Source organism: Citrus sinensis, chromosome 5, assembly GCF_022201045.2.
Source record: "Citrus sinensis cultivar Valencia sweet orange chromosome 5, DVS_A1.0, whole genome shotgun sequence".
Classification (NCBI taxonomy): domain Eukaryota; kingdom Viridiplantae; phylum Streptophyta; class Magnoliopsida; order Sapindales; family Rutaceae; genus Citrus; species Citrus sinensis.
This window is the reverse complement of record NC_068560.1, coordinates 32,097,440-32,112,402: the sequence shown is the minus strand read 5'-3', so window position 1 is coordinate 32,112,402 and position 14,963 is coordinate 32,097,440. Positions and strand designations below refer to the sequence as shown.

The 14,963-nt window shown below is 34.4% G+C and overlaps 2 protein-coding genes and 1 non-coding gene across 3 annotated transcripts; 2 read left to right on the top strand and 1 right to left on the bottom strand.

Moving 5' to 3' along the window:
* The first annotated feature begins 4,034 nt into the window (after positions 1 to 4,034).
* LOC102611951 (uncharacterized) lies at positions 4,035 to 7,831 on the top strand. The gene is made up of 3 exons (XM_006472559.4): positions 4,035 to 4,449; positions 5,724 to 6,475; positions 6,609 to 7,831. Exons 1-3 carry the CDS (start codon positions 4,162 to 4,164, stop codon positions 7,135 to 7,137), a joined length of 1,569 nt encoding a protein of 522 aa, XP_006472622.2. The 5' UTR covers positions 4,035 to 4,161; the 3' UTR covers positions 7,138 to 7,831.
* A 410-nt stretch (positions 7,832 to 8,241) lies between these two features.
* On the bottom strand, positions 8,242 to 11,116 carry LOC102611456 (uncharacterized methyltransferase At1g78140, chloroplastic). Its single transcript, XM_025096248.2, has 8 exons — positions 10,709 to 11,116; positions 10,516 to 10,619; positions 10,280 to 10,420; positions 9,830 to 9,911; positions 9,397 to 9,590; positions 9,201 to 9,312; positions 9,004 to 9,111; positions 8,242 to 8,716 (listed from the first exon to the last, which is right to left on the bottom strand). Exons 1-8 carry the CDS (start codon positions 10,874 to 10,876, stop codon positions 8,576 to 8,578), a joined length of 1,050 nt encoding a protein of 349 aa, XP_024952016.2. The 5' UTR covers positions 10,877 to 11,116; the 3' UTR covers positions 8,242 to 8,575.
* A 1,291-nt stretch (positions 11,117 to 12,407) lies between these two features.
* Positions 12,408 to 12,480, top strand: TRNAK-CUU (transfer RNA lysine (anticodon CUU)). Its single transcript has one exon. It is a non-coding gene; the product is annotated as a tRNA-Lys (tRNA).
* The last annotated feature ends 2,483 nt before the right edge of the window (positions 12,481 to 14,963 follow it).

Below are 14,963 nucleotides of genomic sequence, written 5' to 3'. Positions count from 1 at the left end.
AAACCAAAACGAACTTCAAAATTCACAAACTTTATACATACCAAAGCTACAGATGTCTAGTGTGATAATCCAAAATTTCATAATCTTATTCCTTATATTTTTTGAGTTATAAATTTTCAAATGATCAAAGGTCAGTTCTGTCAGAATCATCCTTCAGTAAATAAAGCGGATTTTCTCAACAATTTAGCAATCCAAAAGGTCACCAAAAATTTATGGAAATTTACAGCAAAACTTGTCCGCACCTGTATTTAACCACATCCAAAATTCAGAATTTTATTCCTCATATTTTTATAGTTATGAATTTTTGAATACAGAAAGGTCAGTTCTGTCAAGACGTTTCTTCAACAAATAATGCGGTTTCTTTCAATAATTCAAAAACCCAAAATGCCGCAAAAAAACTATAAAATTTCACGGAGAGACTTTTTCATACGTGTGTTTAACTATACCCACAATTCAGAATTTTATCTTTCATACAACAATTTGGCATTCTAATTAGCAAGCAATACATGGCTCATCACGTCTCCAACAACACTCAAACTATTAAACTCTAACTCCAACAATTTTAGTAGCTATAACTTCATCCAATGGCCATGTAGAGTTTATAATAAAGTAAAAGAATTATTCTAAAGCAATCAAAATTCAGATTTTATTTTTTATAAAGAAATATTTTATTTTCAAAACACTTCCAAGATCAAACATATATCCATTTCCCATGCTCATAATATCAACAATTAAAAAGAAGAATTTACTTACTGAAACTGAGAGTGCAGGAAACAATTCTTAAAGTTGTTTGAGAAAAACTTATGCATAAAAGGACTGATGAAAATAAAAATTTGCAACTGGTGGCTTAAGTTCCTTAGATAGAGAAGTTAAAAACAATTATAAAAGAGAAGTTAAGAACGGTTTCAAAGACATAAACAATATGCACATGTTCCTTAAATTAAAACTACATATATATAACCTACCCTTTGTTAAAAGACATGCTTGGATATTACACATCAATACATAAATTAATAGTTAACTAATTTGAAATAAATGCATACGACATGTTTTATGATTTTCTTTATTATATTTATATAATGCTTTACACATCTTTATACCTTTAAGATAAAATGTCAATTTGTATTCCATATACCATGTTAAGATAAATAAGAAAGATAATCGCTTAATATATTGCCTCAAAAAAATTTTATATGATAAGTTACTATGTAATTATGATCCAGTCAAAAGATTGTTAAGTGACTAATTCACTCAAGCAGTATTAAATCAAAATTGTATAAGATGGTTTGACGAAATCAATACATTCTTTAATTATATTGACTCTATACTTTATAAAAATTCATAATATGCATGTGATTTTTTTATAAATTAACAAATTATTAATTTATCAAAAAATTTAAAATTATTAATTATCATTATATTGATATTCATTAAATTAATAAATTTTTTAATGTACCAGGACTATTAATTTTTGAGATCCTACTAAAATTATAATAATTATCATAAAAACATTGATACTCAATTACTCGCCTATAATAATACGAGGAGGGCAACATAAGCGACATCCCCTGATGCTATTTTTGTCGCCCACTTATTATTTTTTGTTTTCCCATAAAATATGGGCAACGAAAACAACTGTAGGGGTATCGTTTTTTTATCGCTCTCCCCTCACCTTTAAGATGGATGAGTATCATTTACCTTATCATAATAATTATAATAAAACATAAAACAATCAAACAAACTTAACATGACTCGGTCTTTCGGCGGAGTGGTCTGTTGTGAGGGTAACAAATTTGAATCCCGACAAAAGTATTGTAGGAGTAAATATGAGTAGTATTCTCGTACAATACGAATTAAAATTTGATTGTAATAGAGGCGTTAAAAAAAAATTAACATGAATTAGTTGCCCGGTAATTATTAACGGTAAAACTGGGAAAAATGGCGAAGGGCACTCTCGTGTCGGAGCCTTCACTCACGGCGTGACGTAAAAACTACGTCAGTGCCAGATCATATGCCCAAAGGAGAAGAATGCACGTGTGAGAAGGACATCAAGAGCGGCAAAGGCGGGAATCGAGGAGCAAGGATCCACGCGTAGGGTCGGATGAGGAAATCCATGTGGGAGATGAGGGAAAGATCATGATTAAAACTTAAAAAGTGGGTGGTGTGGCGGAGCCCATATGGAGCGGAGGCGGTGACGCTGCCCTCTCACTCGTGTAAACTGTACGAACATATAATCATATGCATCCACCCCCGTCCCCTCAGCGATCATGTACTAGATTGCGACCTCTCCGTCGCTTTCACAATTAAAAACTCACCACTTCATAATCCGTGATTTTGCAGAATTCCCACGCATCTCCAAGAAAGAAGACAATACAATCCCCCGTGTGTATATATATATATATATATATAGAGTCAAAAATATATAGAGTCAAAAGCTAAATTATAATTATTGTAACATACATATCTCATGTGAATTATATAAATTGTGGATCCTATAATTTTATGTGGTTCACATGAAAAAGACTCATAATTTGTATGGTTCACATGAGAGATGTATGTTACAATAATTATAACTTAGAGACTCCTATATATATATAATTTTAAAATCGTACGATTTAAAAATGTATAGTTTTAAGTCTTTAAAATTATGTAGTTTTAAAATTTTATTGTACTTTTTCACACTTTAAAATTTTAAATTATAACACTTATATATATATACATATATATATATATATATATATATATATATATATATATATATATATATATATATATTTTCACTCGATACAATTGCTGATAAAATATGATTTTTGTTGGGGTCGAGAGAATCTAAATGCAGAAGTTTATTAAAAAAATATAGAGATGGACCAACTCGAAAATTTATTCCCACACCAATACTATCTTAAAGATCATATATTTTTTAAATGAAAGTAAAAAGTCCTCGTTGGGGCTCGAACCAGCCAATGGACTACAAGACAAAAGCTAAGGTGTCCCTTTTTTTTTATATATATTATTGAAAGGACAAACCTAAGAGTCACGCAAACTCGAGCATGTTTAGAAACCTACACCGTAGTATCTAGGGAGGGAGGAAAAGTAGAAGTAGGCGGAGGCCAAAAACAGAATCTTCTTTCACATCATTATACGAGGCAATTTAGAAGGCCCAGTTGTCAAAATTTGTCACTGATTGACCCATATCTAAAGGACGTACCCAGTTCGTATGGACATGGACATATAATACACATTTATACAAAGGCTAAGCAATTGAGCTTGGGCCAATTCTACTTCCTTTTTTCTGGTTAATCATACGCCCAGTTCCAAGAAACTACAGCAGCATCCCGAGTGTGTTCTTTATTCTGTACACAATGTTAAAAGAGGAAAAAAAAGAAAAGAGAAAAATTGAAGTGGTAAAGAATTTCCAATGTCGAAATTGTTACTATATGAATCTTACACAAAGCGTTTTGCATGCAGGGAAAAGGTGTTTTGGAACTTCCAACGATCAACAGAACATTAACAAAGGCATTCTTCTAGTAACTCGTTTTGGCAATTTCTGTCCCAATTCACACAAAACCGGAGAATGTTAAAACTTTAAAGCAGTATATGCTGGAACATTAATGTGCGAGAGAGAGAGAGAGATATACCGCAATCATAGGAATTGTCTGAACCCGCCACATTTTTGCGTCGTTACACGTACCACACTCTCAAACCCCCCTTTATTTGCCAATATTGTCCCCATAAATGCCGCCACCTGTCATTGACCGACTGACCATGCACATGCAGTCGTTATCCATAATTCATTGCTTGAAAGTAAAAGTGCAAAACGGCTAACAGTAATCCATATCCCCCAAATTTGAACGTTTTCTCATCTAACCACTTAATTTATATCAAATAAGTACCTGCAACCGCGAACTGAACGGTCTGAAGTCTAAACCCCACCATAGAAATAAGAAAAGATAGGGACTTATTTCATACAAATGGAAAGTTACATCCTAATTTGGGAATTTAGAATAACTTAGGGATCTAAATACTATTATTACTCTTAAAATTTGAAGCAAAACGAACAAGACCACTTTGTAGGCAGCAATAAGCCTCTTCTTCTTCTTCTACCTTCACAAAACGAAAACGAAAACGAAAACGAAAAATAGACCAAAGGCAAACAGGAGAATGAAACAGGAAACGGTAACGCTGTTTCTTGTGAACTTAGCTGGGATCATGGAGAGAGCTGATGAATCGTTGTTGCCTGGAGTTTACAAAGAAGTGGGAGCTGCCCTTCACACGGACCCAACTGGATTAGGTTCTTTGACTTTGTTCAGGTCCATTGTGCAGGCTTCTTGCTACCCAATTGCGGCTTACTTGGCGATCCGTCATAACCGAGCCCATGTCATCGCCTTAGGCGCCTTTCTCTGGGCTGCTGCAACTTTCCTTGTTGCCTTCTCCTCCACTTTCGCTCAGGTTCAGTCAAATAAATCGAAATATGAAGTTTAAATCGAATTTTTTTCCCTATTATTTTGGATAGAACTGTTTCTGACTTGCTTGATGCATGGGAAAATTAATTAGAAGTAAGGAATTACGGGACCTGTAATTATGGTTTTGGCTATGTGAAATGGAATAGGCAGTCCTAGTCGACTTAGAAAATTTTCTAGAATTGAATCGATTGAGGCCTGGTTTTCCTTGTGCTTTTACTTTTACTTTTAATTTTATAAGCCATTGAATTGGAAGTTGGAATGTACTAATAGCATAAGGTTTGATTCAATTGTTCTATGTGGTGACGGTTGAATGGTTTGCTTGATTGTCGATTTGATTACTAGGTGGAGTAAGAATTGATAAAAGGTATTTGTTAAGTTTCGTGCGTATCTTTATTGTAATATTATTTGCTATTTGGTAGAACAAATGATGAGGAAAATGTCTTTCTTGGTATTATGTTTTAGTTTGTTTAGAGTTTCTGAATGTGAAATGTTTGATCTAAGATAAGAATCTGGTCACCTTGGTCTATTAAACCAAAAACAGGATAAGAATATAAGGTAGCTTTTCTAAAAGAGAAAAAATAAATAAGTCATTTCAAGCCCCAATGTGTTATATTCTTGGAGGAATATTGTGCTCTGGAAGAGTTTCGGAAGAGAATCTGCATAAATTAAGCACTGTCAATGATAACAAGACAAATGGGAGGATAGATCCTAGATTAGAGTATAAAGTGGAGAAGAAGAAAAGAATATAATTTTAAGGTTTTGGTTTATCAAAAATGAACTTCCTTTCTGTTATTCCCAATGGTTCATTGAGAACTGAAAGGCCATTATAAGAATAGCATACCAAGAGAACTAAGGGAAAAGTCTCAGGTGCATGGATTTCAGAATCAGGCCTAGAGGTGATGTTGCATATAAAAGTACGCAGGCAGAAAGAAATATGAATAGCTTGGGACGAGCTGGTTAATAATTTAGAAGATCAGTATCAGCAAAGAAACCTTTGTGAATCAGTATGATTAGACCAATGCGATAGTGTATACTAGTACTATCTGTTGTTGTGGACCTAACAACTTCCGGTCACTAAACATTAATATAATATGCTGTAAGGATTATACAAAATCTCTGAATACATTCTTTCCATACGTTAGGGTTTGATTGCCGCTAAGCACATTAATGAACTATAAATAGTGTATACGAAAAGCCATATTACCTACGACACCCTAGTTAATCATATTCATCATAAGTTATTCAACTTCTTTTGAGCAGGTGGCCATCTCTAGAGCTCTGAATGGCATTGGCCTTGCATTGGTTGCACCTGCAATCCAATCTCTTGTTGCTGATTCAACTGATGATAGCAACCGTGGTGTGGCTTTTGGATGGCTACAGCTAACCAGCAACATTGGTTCACTTGTTGGTGGACTCTTTTCAGTTGTGATGGCTCCAATGACATTCATGGGAATTCCTGGTTGGCGGATTTCCTTCCATATTGTTGGCCTAATCAGCGTCGTGGTAGGAACTTTAGTCCGCCTCTTTGCAAATGATCCACACTTTCCAGATGGTGGTACAGCAAACAGTGATCAGGTTTCAAGTAAATCATTCAGGTCAGACGTAAAGGTTCTGATTCAGGAAGCCAAGTCTGTAATTAAAATTCCATCTTTCCAGATTATTGTGGCTCAGGGTGTCACAGGTTCATTCCCCTGGTCAGCTCTGTCATTTGCCGCAATGTGGTTAGAGCTTACTGGATTCTCCCACGAGAAAACTGCATTCCTGATGGCATTGTTTGTAATTGCCAGTTCCTTTGGAGGACTGTTTGGAGGCAGGATGGGAGATTTCCTTTCTGCACGATTCCCAAATTCTGGAAGGATAATTCTAGCACAAATTAGCTCATTATCAGCCATCCCTCTAGCAGCTTTACTTCTCCTGGTTTTACCGGATGATCCATCCACACCAGTGATGCATGGTTTGGTCTTGGTGGTCACGGGATTGTTCATATCCTGGAATGCTCCAGCCACAAACAAGTATAGACTCTCATAAAATTGTTCTTCCTTTTGTTACAATCAAATTCGCTAAATATTAATTGCATTAAAATCAAATTTTTGCAAAATTTTGGAGACGTGTTGTTGACTAATCATTTGCAATGTGTTTATGCAGTCCAATTTTTGCAGAGATAGTACCTGAGAAGTCCCGAACTAGTGTCTATGCTATGGACCGATCTTTTGAGTCCATACTATCATCATTTGCACCTCCTGTAGTCGGGATACTGGCTCAGCATGTTTATGGCTTTAAACCTATTCCTAAAGGATCCAGTGCAACTGAAGAGATTGCCACAGATAGGGCGAATGCTGCGTCATTGGCCAAGGCACTTTACACAGCAATAGGAATTCCTATGGCTCTCTGTTGTTTCATATATTCATTCTTATATAGCACCTATCCAAGAGACAGGGAGCGAGCTAGGATGGAAGCACTTATTGAATCAGAGATGCAACAATTAGAGTCCAGTAATTTGCCTGCTGCTGTAGAATACTCCCATGTTCAGTTCTCTGAATCCGAAGTACTCTCTGTTAAGAATAGAACTGTTATTGAAATGGATTATGACTATGAAGATGGTCTCGATCTTGATGATAATGATGAGAAGATATTGCTTCACCGACAGTTGACATTCTCCAATTTAGGTGAATAGTGAGATGCTTTTAACTTGATGGCTATGATGGGATGAATTGGATTTCTGCAGGTAGCCCATTCTACTTTAGCTGAACTTCAAACCAAAGGAGCCGAATCTGACTCTGCCAACCAAGTCATCTCTACATCCAGCTCTTGGCACTAATGATGGGGGGATTCCATAGATTGTGATGAAAGTGAAAATTTTCATTTAGGTGTATACTGAGTATAGGAGGTTTGTTCAGATTTTTAGCAGGAAATTACAATTAGAAAGAAGAAAACAAGAACCCACTGCTTTGTGAAATCAATGTCTTTATAGGTACCTTTTTTTTTTTTTTTTTCCCTGTTACAAACTTCACCGCCAATTCGTTATACTGTACAGTAAAGAGGGGTTTAAGTCTTGAATTGGGGTGGGAAACTTTGGGGGGTTGTGGTGGGGGACGGATGAATTTGATACACAAATTTGACACATGAAAGGAAATTTGAGGACTTTAGAATTTTGAGGACTTGGTGATACCAATTGTTTATTTCACTGAAATGTAAATCGTGCAATTGGATACAGTTTATAACTGATGGTGGTGGTTGAATTACCCGTCTGAAATGCTGTTTGCCATTAACATGATAGTGATTTTGGTAAATTTTGTATATGGCTCCACATATTGATGGCTTATTGTGTATTAAAGCTTTTAATCTAAGGTCCTTTAGACAACTTTAAATTAACTTCTTGTAGACTCATAATTTGTCACATTGATTAGCAGAACTTGATGATGGAGAAAATTCATTGCCTGTGAGAATATCATTGCGGTAAAATCTGACTAGAAGACTTTGATATACGTATTCAGAACGATACAATCAAACACAAAGGACCCTCCTGACCCTTTGTTACAAACCCATAAAAAAATATAAAATCCTTCTCTTATCTATTTTTATTGTTCATCTTTTGGATCCCCTTAAATCGATTTTTCCATGATCAATCGACTTGACTAACTCTTCAAAACTTTCAATTCAGGTTTGAAGTTTCAAACTGACAACTTCTAGGTAAACAATTTAAAATAACAGAGCATCCCTAATTGACAAAAGGGTCAAAGCTGATGGGAAACTGAAAATAATCTAAAACATTTTAAAATTGAAGTGGAAAAGAATTGGAGGTCAATTCTTTGAATTAATAATCTCTTCAAGAATATTAACAAAAAAAAGTAGGAAAGGTTACAAGAACTCGCCTTCCCTTTATTCCATGCACCCAATGATTGGTGTGTGGTATCATCTTTACAGACCTTCACACTATATCACCAAGCATTCTCTAACCTTACACTACATTCCTATATCACCAAGCATTCTCTTAACACAAAAGACAATAATTTATCTTCTGAGACAGTTGGTCCAATAACTGCTTTTTTGTAGACTCAATAATTTGAGAGCACGGAGCAGAGTGGAGAGCAACTGCTGATAGGCAGTCAATTTTAGCTGGGTTTTGTAGCAGTAAACATAACAAAACCTCTGTTCCTTGTACATTTAAAATCAACCAGGCCGCAGGCTCTGCAGAGATCTTCTATTTCCCTTTCAGATAGGAAAGTATAGCTGCCTGATATTTGCATCATGTTCTGTACAAGAAACAAGATGTCCACCATCAGCAACTGGCAAATATGACAAAGAATAATATTCACAAGAATTCGTTACATTCATGTCTTGTACAGAAAACTTGACAACCTTAATTTACATAGTTTAGAAGGTTACACAGACTTGGGATTTTAACAATGTAATGTTGGATGTGCCCATAGAATAACTTAAGATTTACAACTAATTGAAACTGTCTGAATATCCTTTTCAGATCATCAAATCCTAATACAGGTATGCTGAAGCCAACAATTTTCAAGTCAAGAAAACATACCTGGCGTAGAAGCCTTGAAAATGGAATAAGATTAAAAGGCCCATCGACTATGTAGGTGGTGCCAACAAACACTCCTCCAGGTCGTAGAACTCGACTTATTTCAGCTACCTACAAAATTTAGCCACCAAATCTTAAAAGCTCACAGCTAAATCTTCAACAACATGGATAATCAAAGTTACTTGAAAGAAAACACCTACGCCTGTTGATGGCGAAGACCAACAGTGTATAGCAGCACCGGCATGCACTGCATCAATCGAACTTGAAGCAAATGGAAGTCTAGAGATATCAGCTCTGACCAACAAAAAATTCCTAATAGAGAAGAACAATACACAATAAGGTGTATATTTAAATTCTCAAATTATAGGATGAAGGACAAATCAAAGTTACTCATACTCTTTTGGAAAGTTTGATTCCTGCTGAACAAATTCATAACACTGCTTCAGCATGTTCTCTGAATAGTCCAGAGCAACAACAAGAGAAAACAATCCACTCTTAGCAAAAATTCGTGAAAACAGCCCACTACCACAGCTAGCATCAATGATGTTTCCACCTAAAACAGGCTTTAGATAACCCTTCATCAATTCAAACTGCAGTTAAACCCATTAATTGGTTAGTACACCTCTACGAAAACGAAGAATGTGAAATGGCAATGGCAAACATTAGCCCTGAAAATCGACAATTTATTCTACATAAGTTCTATAAGAACAATTTATCATCGCCCCTATGGGCTGAAATTGCAACTGATAGGAAGGACAAAAATGTTCAGATCCTTGAAAAAGAAAATATTAAAAGAAAAAAATATGAAACTGAGAAAAGGTCATATCACCTCCTTCTCTGGGCCTGGAAAACCACCCCATACAAAGTTTTGACGCCAGCCCCTCTCATAGATAAATGACATGAATGGCATCCTGATTCAACATATGATCAATAGATGGGATAAGGTTCATGTAAGATGTATGCCATGGTATTGGACAATCTTAAAATGCTTGATATTGCCAAATGTGCACGTCAAAATGTATAGAATTAGAAGACAAAAATCAACGGAAGTTTATAGATCATTACAGAGTATAATTCCCCATTGAAACTTCACTAAAACCCAATTAAGCTCGCCTTAAGAGTATATAATAAGGTGTTGTGCTTATCAATCCACCACTGCAGTGGAATGAAATTACAAATCGCCGACTAAAAATGGGGGGTTTCCAAACGCAATGCTTTCAAAAATTAAGCAGAGACACAGCAGTTACATAAAGTGAATGATAACAAAAATACACAATACCTGAAAAATTCAGTGGCAGGACTCATCAATTCACCATAATCTTTTGACCCACTAGCCGCAGTCATATCAAAATGAGTTCCCACGCCACTGTAAGTCTTTTTACAAGTGTTACATTGCAAACTAGACCCAGCTGCAGATTCTCTGTGATAATAATACTCAACCAACTCAAAAGGAAACAAACAAACAACAGAAATTTAAGGAAAAAAAAAAAGAGAGAACGTTTTGATATGACTCACATAGACAAGGATGAATCACCAATCCACGTTAGAGGTTTATAACAGATGGGACAAGCTAACACGTTCTTGCTTGTACTTGCTTCATTTTCAACAAAACTCGGCTCCTAAACACACCCAATTGAAAATTTACATTACAAAAAGGGTCATGTACTATAATTTCATGTCATAATAAATAACTGAAATGCACGCATACCGATGGTTTGGTTTCGACAAAGGCTGTTGAAGAAGCCCGAATTTTGGCAACAAACTTGCGTATAAAGATCGGCGAAGGATTGGGTTTGACAGAACACCGTCGCGAGTTACCGAGTCGACCCGGTAGAGACACCGAGAAGAAGCTGCTGCTGCTAACGATAGTCGCCATGATAAAAGTAACTCTCTTTGTATCTTGAGCTTTTATATTTAAGAAAAAAATCTCGCGTTAGCTTTCTTTTACGAACAGTCACGCGCACTCATACAACACACAGGACGTGTGTTAACAGTTGCCTGTAGATTTCGAAAACGTTTCCTGTTGGGGAGGTAAAGAAAATTACATAAAGATTTATTCAATTGCAAGTGGACGAAGTAGATGCTTCGTGTTCTGTTCACTCCTTTACATGTACGAAGCGTCTGGTCTCGGCAAAAGGAGCTGGGACTGGCTTCTAGAATGAGGTATATATAACATCTGAGTCCCTGAATTTTGGAATAATTACATGTAAAAGGCTAGTTTATCTTTTCTCGTGTGGTTCCCTTATGTAATTTTTTTTTTTTTTTTGATAGGTAACGCGATTACGCGAAGGTATGTTAAGAATCTTTTTTTTTTAAAATATATATATATTTGATGTTTCTATCATTAAATCACCTGAGTTAGAGAACTCATTTTTCATATTATTGATTTTGTATAAATATGTAATTAAAAATACAATGACAAGAGGATGAGTAATAAAATTTTTTGAGGTTGTTCGAAGTTTAGAATTGAAATTTTAAAAAGCTTCCATGGGTCACTTCTCAACCAGTCTTCTAATTATCGTGTGCAAATCTCTCCTTCAAACCAGCGACCCAGACCCAGGCTGTGTTACGTGTCGAAATTGATATGGGCCTTCATAGACAAGCCCAAAACTCGGTGAGGACATAACCTGATCCGTTATGCTTGTGGAGTAGAGAAACATCAAGACTTGGAACTGAGTTAGATTCGTCATTTGCTATATATGCAAGTAAAATATTTTCTATCAGATTAACATACATGCACAAATGAAAATTGAAAATGTAAAATTATCAGATAGACAGATACCCAAATGAAGTACTACCATATTAACGACGACGGAAAACCGAAGACGTAATTTCTCGTGTCCTAGACTGTGAAGATGCTTAGAACATGATAGCCGAGACCACAAAAAGTGGACCCAAGTTAACAAAATAATCTGCGCTGTAGCACTCTTGCTTGATGAAAATGAACTAGTAAACTAATCATATAAGAAAATTCCTTTGTCATCGTACCACTAAAGATATCAAAAAGATTAATATCCAAATTATAGAGACGTAAATCCATACACTTATACGTTGTGACATTTGATTCATACATATAGTACAAAAGTTCATATTAAAATCTCATTCTATCGAAAACTTAATTAATAATATATCTCTAAAGGATCTAAATGTATAAAATACGTCTTATTTTTCATGTTTTACTTCTCGTTGAACCTATTCAAACATATGAAAAATTTAAATTTTATATTTATTATACATTTTCAACAATCAAAGTAGGCCAACAACTCGGATTGAATTGATGTGTACCTTCTCCTTTTATCTTCTCGTCTGTCGCAGGGCTACATATTTTCAAGACTAGGCTTTTATGATCTGTTGGGTTGGCCTTTATAATGAGATAATATAGAAACACAACGACGATTAGCGTCCAAGCCCGTCTAGCTCAGTCGGTAGAGCGCAAGGCTCTTAACCTTGTGGTCGTGGGTTCGAGCCCCACGGTGGGCGTGTTGCTTTCTTTTTTGTTTTTCAGTCCATTTTTTTTTAACCAGCTTTGATTGTCAAAGTGGCCAAAGCTTTATTTATATGCTTGTATATAAAAATGAAATACCTTTTATTTTTTTAATATTTCTTTATAGTTTTTGGTGGGTTCTACTTCTATGGACTGTGGAGCAGGCTAAATGTGAATCTGTTCATCAATTGTTCAAGACTCAAGAGCTCACCATAAAAGCAAGCCCCGGATGACAAATTGACAATTGGAGAATGATTACTGGGTTGGTTGGTTCCAAATAAATTTGTTTATTATAAGTGTCAATTTTCTTACCCTGCCGACATATCTTTGTTTGGTTCCGCTTACAATGTTCTATTGGTCCATTAAAATTATTCTTTGGTGTATGACATTGATGTTCAGTCAAGATTGAATAATTTTCTCACTTTTCTAGTTTTCTTATAATTGTAGATGTTACTCCCTGCTTGTATTTAAAAGGATGGGGCGCACTAATTTCACAAGGGCATTATTTTGTGAGCATTATGACCATCTTTGTGCAACATTGATGTTTTTATTGAACTTTTTTGTTTTTCTTGATTGGGATTAATTTTCTTTAACTACCACAATATTTTATAATGACCATTATTGAATCAACTTAAGTTGTGTGCGACATTATTATGTATTGTTTTTTATCAATTAAATTATAATCATAGTATGTACTATGTCAATTTCACTTAAACTTAGACTCTTAATTGGTACCATTTTAAAATATGGTCGATATTCCTTGCTAAATGTGAGATTACCAACAATCATATTATTTTTTAAACAAATCCTCCAACTACAACACTCTTCTTGCAAATTTCTAATTAATAGAAGATTGTACAAATAATTAGCACTAATTTTCTCTAACTACCAAAATAATTATCATAGTTTATTATTCCAATTATTGAATTAAATTAAGTTTGTGTGTGATTTTATTATACATTATCTTTTTTTATCAGTTGAACTTAATTATCGTATCATCATATGTATTATATCAATTCCACCCAAAATTGTACACCTATAAAATACAGTTGATATTCCCTACAAGACGTGAGATTACCGGCAACCATAATATTCTTAGACAAATCCTCCAACGCAACACTCTTCTTACAAGTTCCTGATTGATACAAGATTATACATTTAATTAGCACTAATTTATGTTGGAATAAAAAATAAAAAAAGGTGGTCCTTGCACTCTGATACAACTGGGGGCGACAATGTTTAATTAATCAATGACATAACCTATCATAGTAGCAGTAGTTACAGGTTCGATGACAATGAGGATTCATAAAAATGAAATATTATTCAATTAAGAGAGGACGATGTTATTAAAAAAATTAAAAAAAAAAAACATTATAAAAATCTAGGAAAGCCGACGTTATAGCTGCTTTAAGGAATCTACAGTTTCGTTCGTTTGTTGGGCATGCGGCAAGTTAGGTTGCATTTGCAATGTCGGACACATTATTATTTTCCACGCTTTGTAATGCTAATGGGTCCACTTTTCATTTGTTTTTTTTTCAAATACTAATTTATTAAAATTCATCTTCTATTCTATGTCCCCTCCTCTCCCTGTGGTAATGTTTTTATGTCATTGTAAATTTGCTACCGATTTTTGTAAATGGATTTCATGCGCCTAATATTAAATACATACGGTACATTTATACTCTTGACCTATTATTTCTATTGTAAAATGTGAAATCAATTAGACTATCATTTAGAAATTTTAAAAAAAAAAACCACTTGGCCTTTGGTCCAGTGGCCAGAACTATATTAGTGATTTGTATTTTCTCGAATATTAGAGAGGATAAAATTTGGGCAGTACTATATAAGAAAATATCAGTTATAATCTCATACACACTGAGTTGTAATCTGAACATTAGTTTCTTATAATTCAAAAAAAAATTTAGAAATTAAAAAAAAATTGTTGGACATGAAATTGCTTAGTATTTATAAGTGAACGACTCATGATTCTAAGGTGTATTAGTTATTAAATATTTAAATACATGACATTAAAAAAAAAGTCATAACTTATGATGAATGTTATGATGCCAAAGCTTTTATACCATTTAGTTTTGAAATGTTCCTCAACCAATAAGAATGTTGCTATTTTTTGTATGAGTATCTTTTATTATTAGATTCACAATACTTTACTGTATTAAGGTACACATTAGTTGGTTCGCCTCTTATTAAGTAAAGAATAAATCAATTGTTTAAATTGGAGCGAATAAAATGTATTTACGATGAAATGGAGTGTTGGGTTAAAAAATAATTGTAGGTCACATCATCATCATGATATTTATGTTGAAAAATAATAAACAAACTGTAATTAATTTAAAACATATTATATTATCTCACGTGCACTCTATAGTATCTCTTATTCAACTTTATAGTACCTCTTGCCCAAGGCATATATCAACTTTTCAAAATTTATTATCGATAAAAAGTATTAATTTGATTGAAT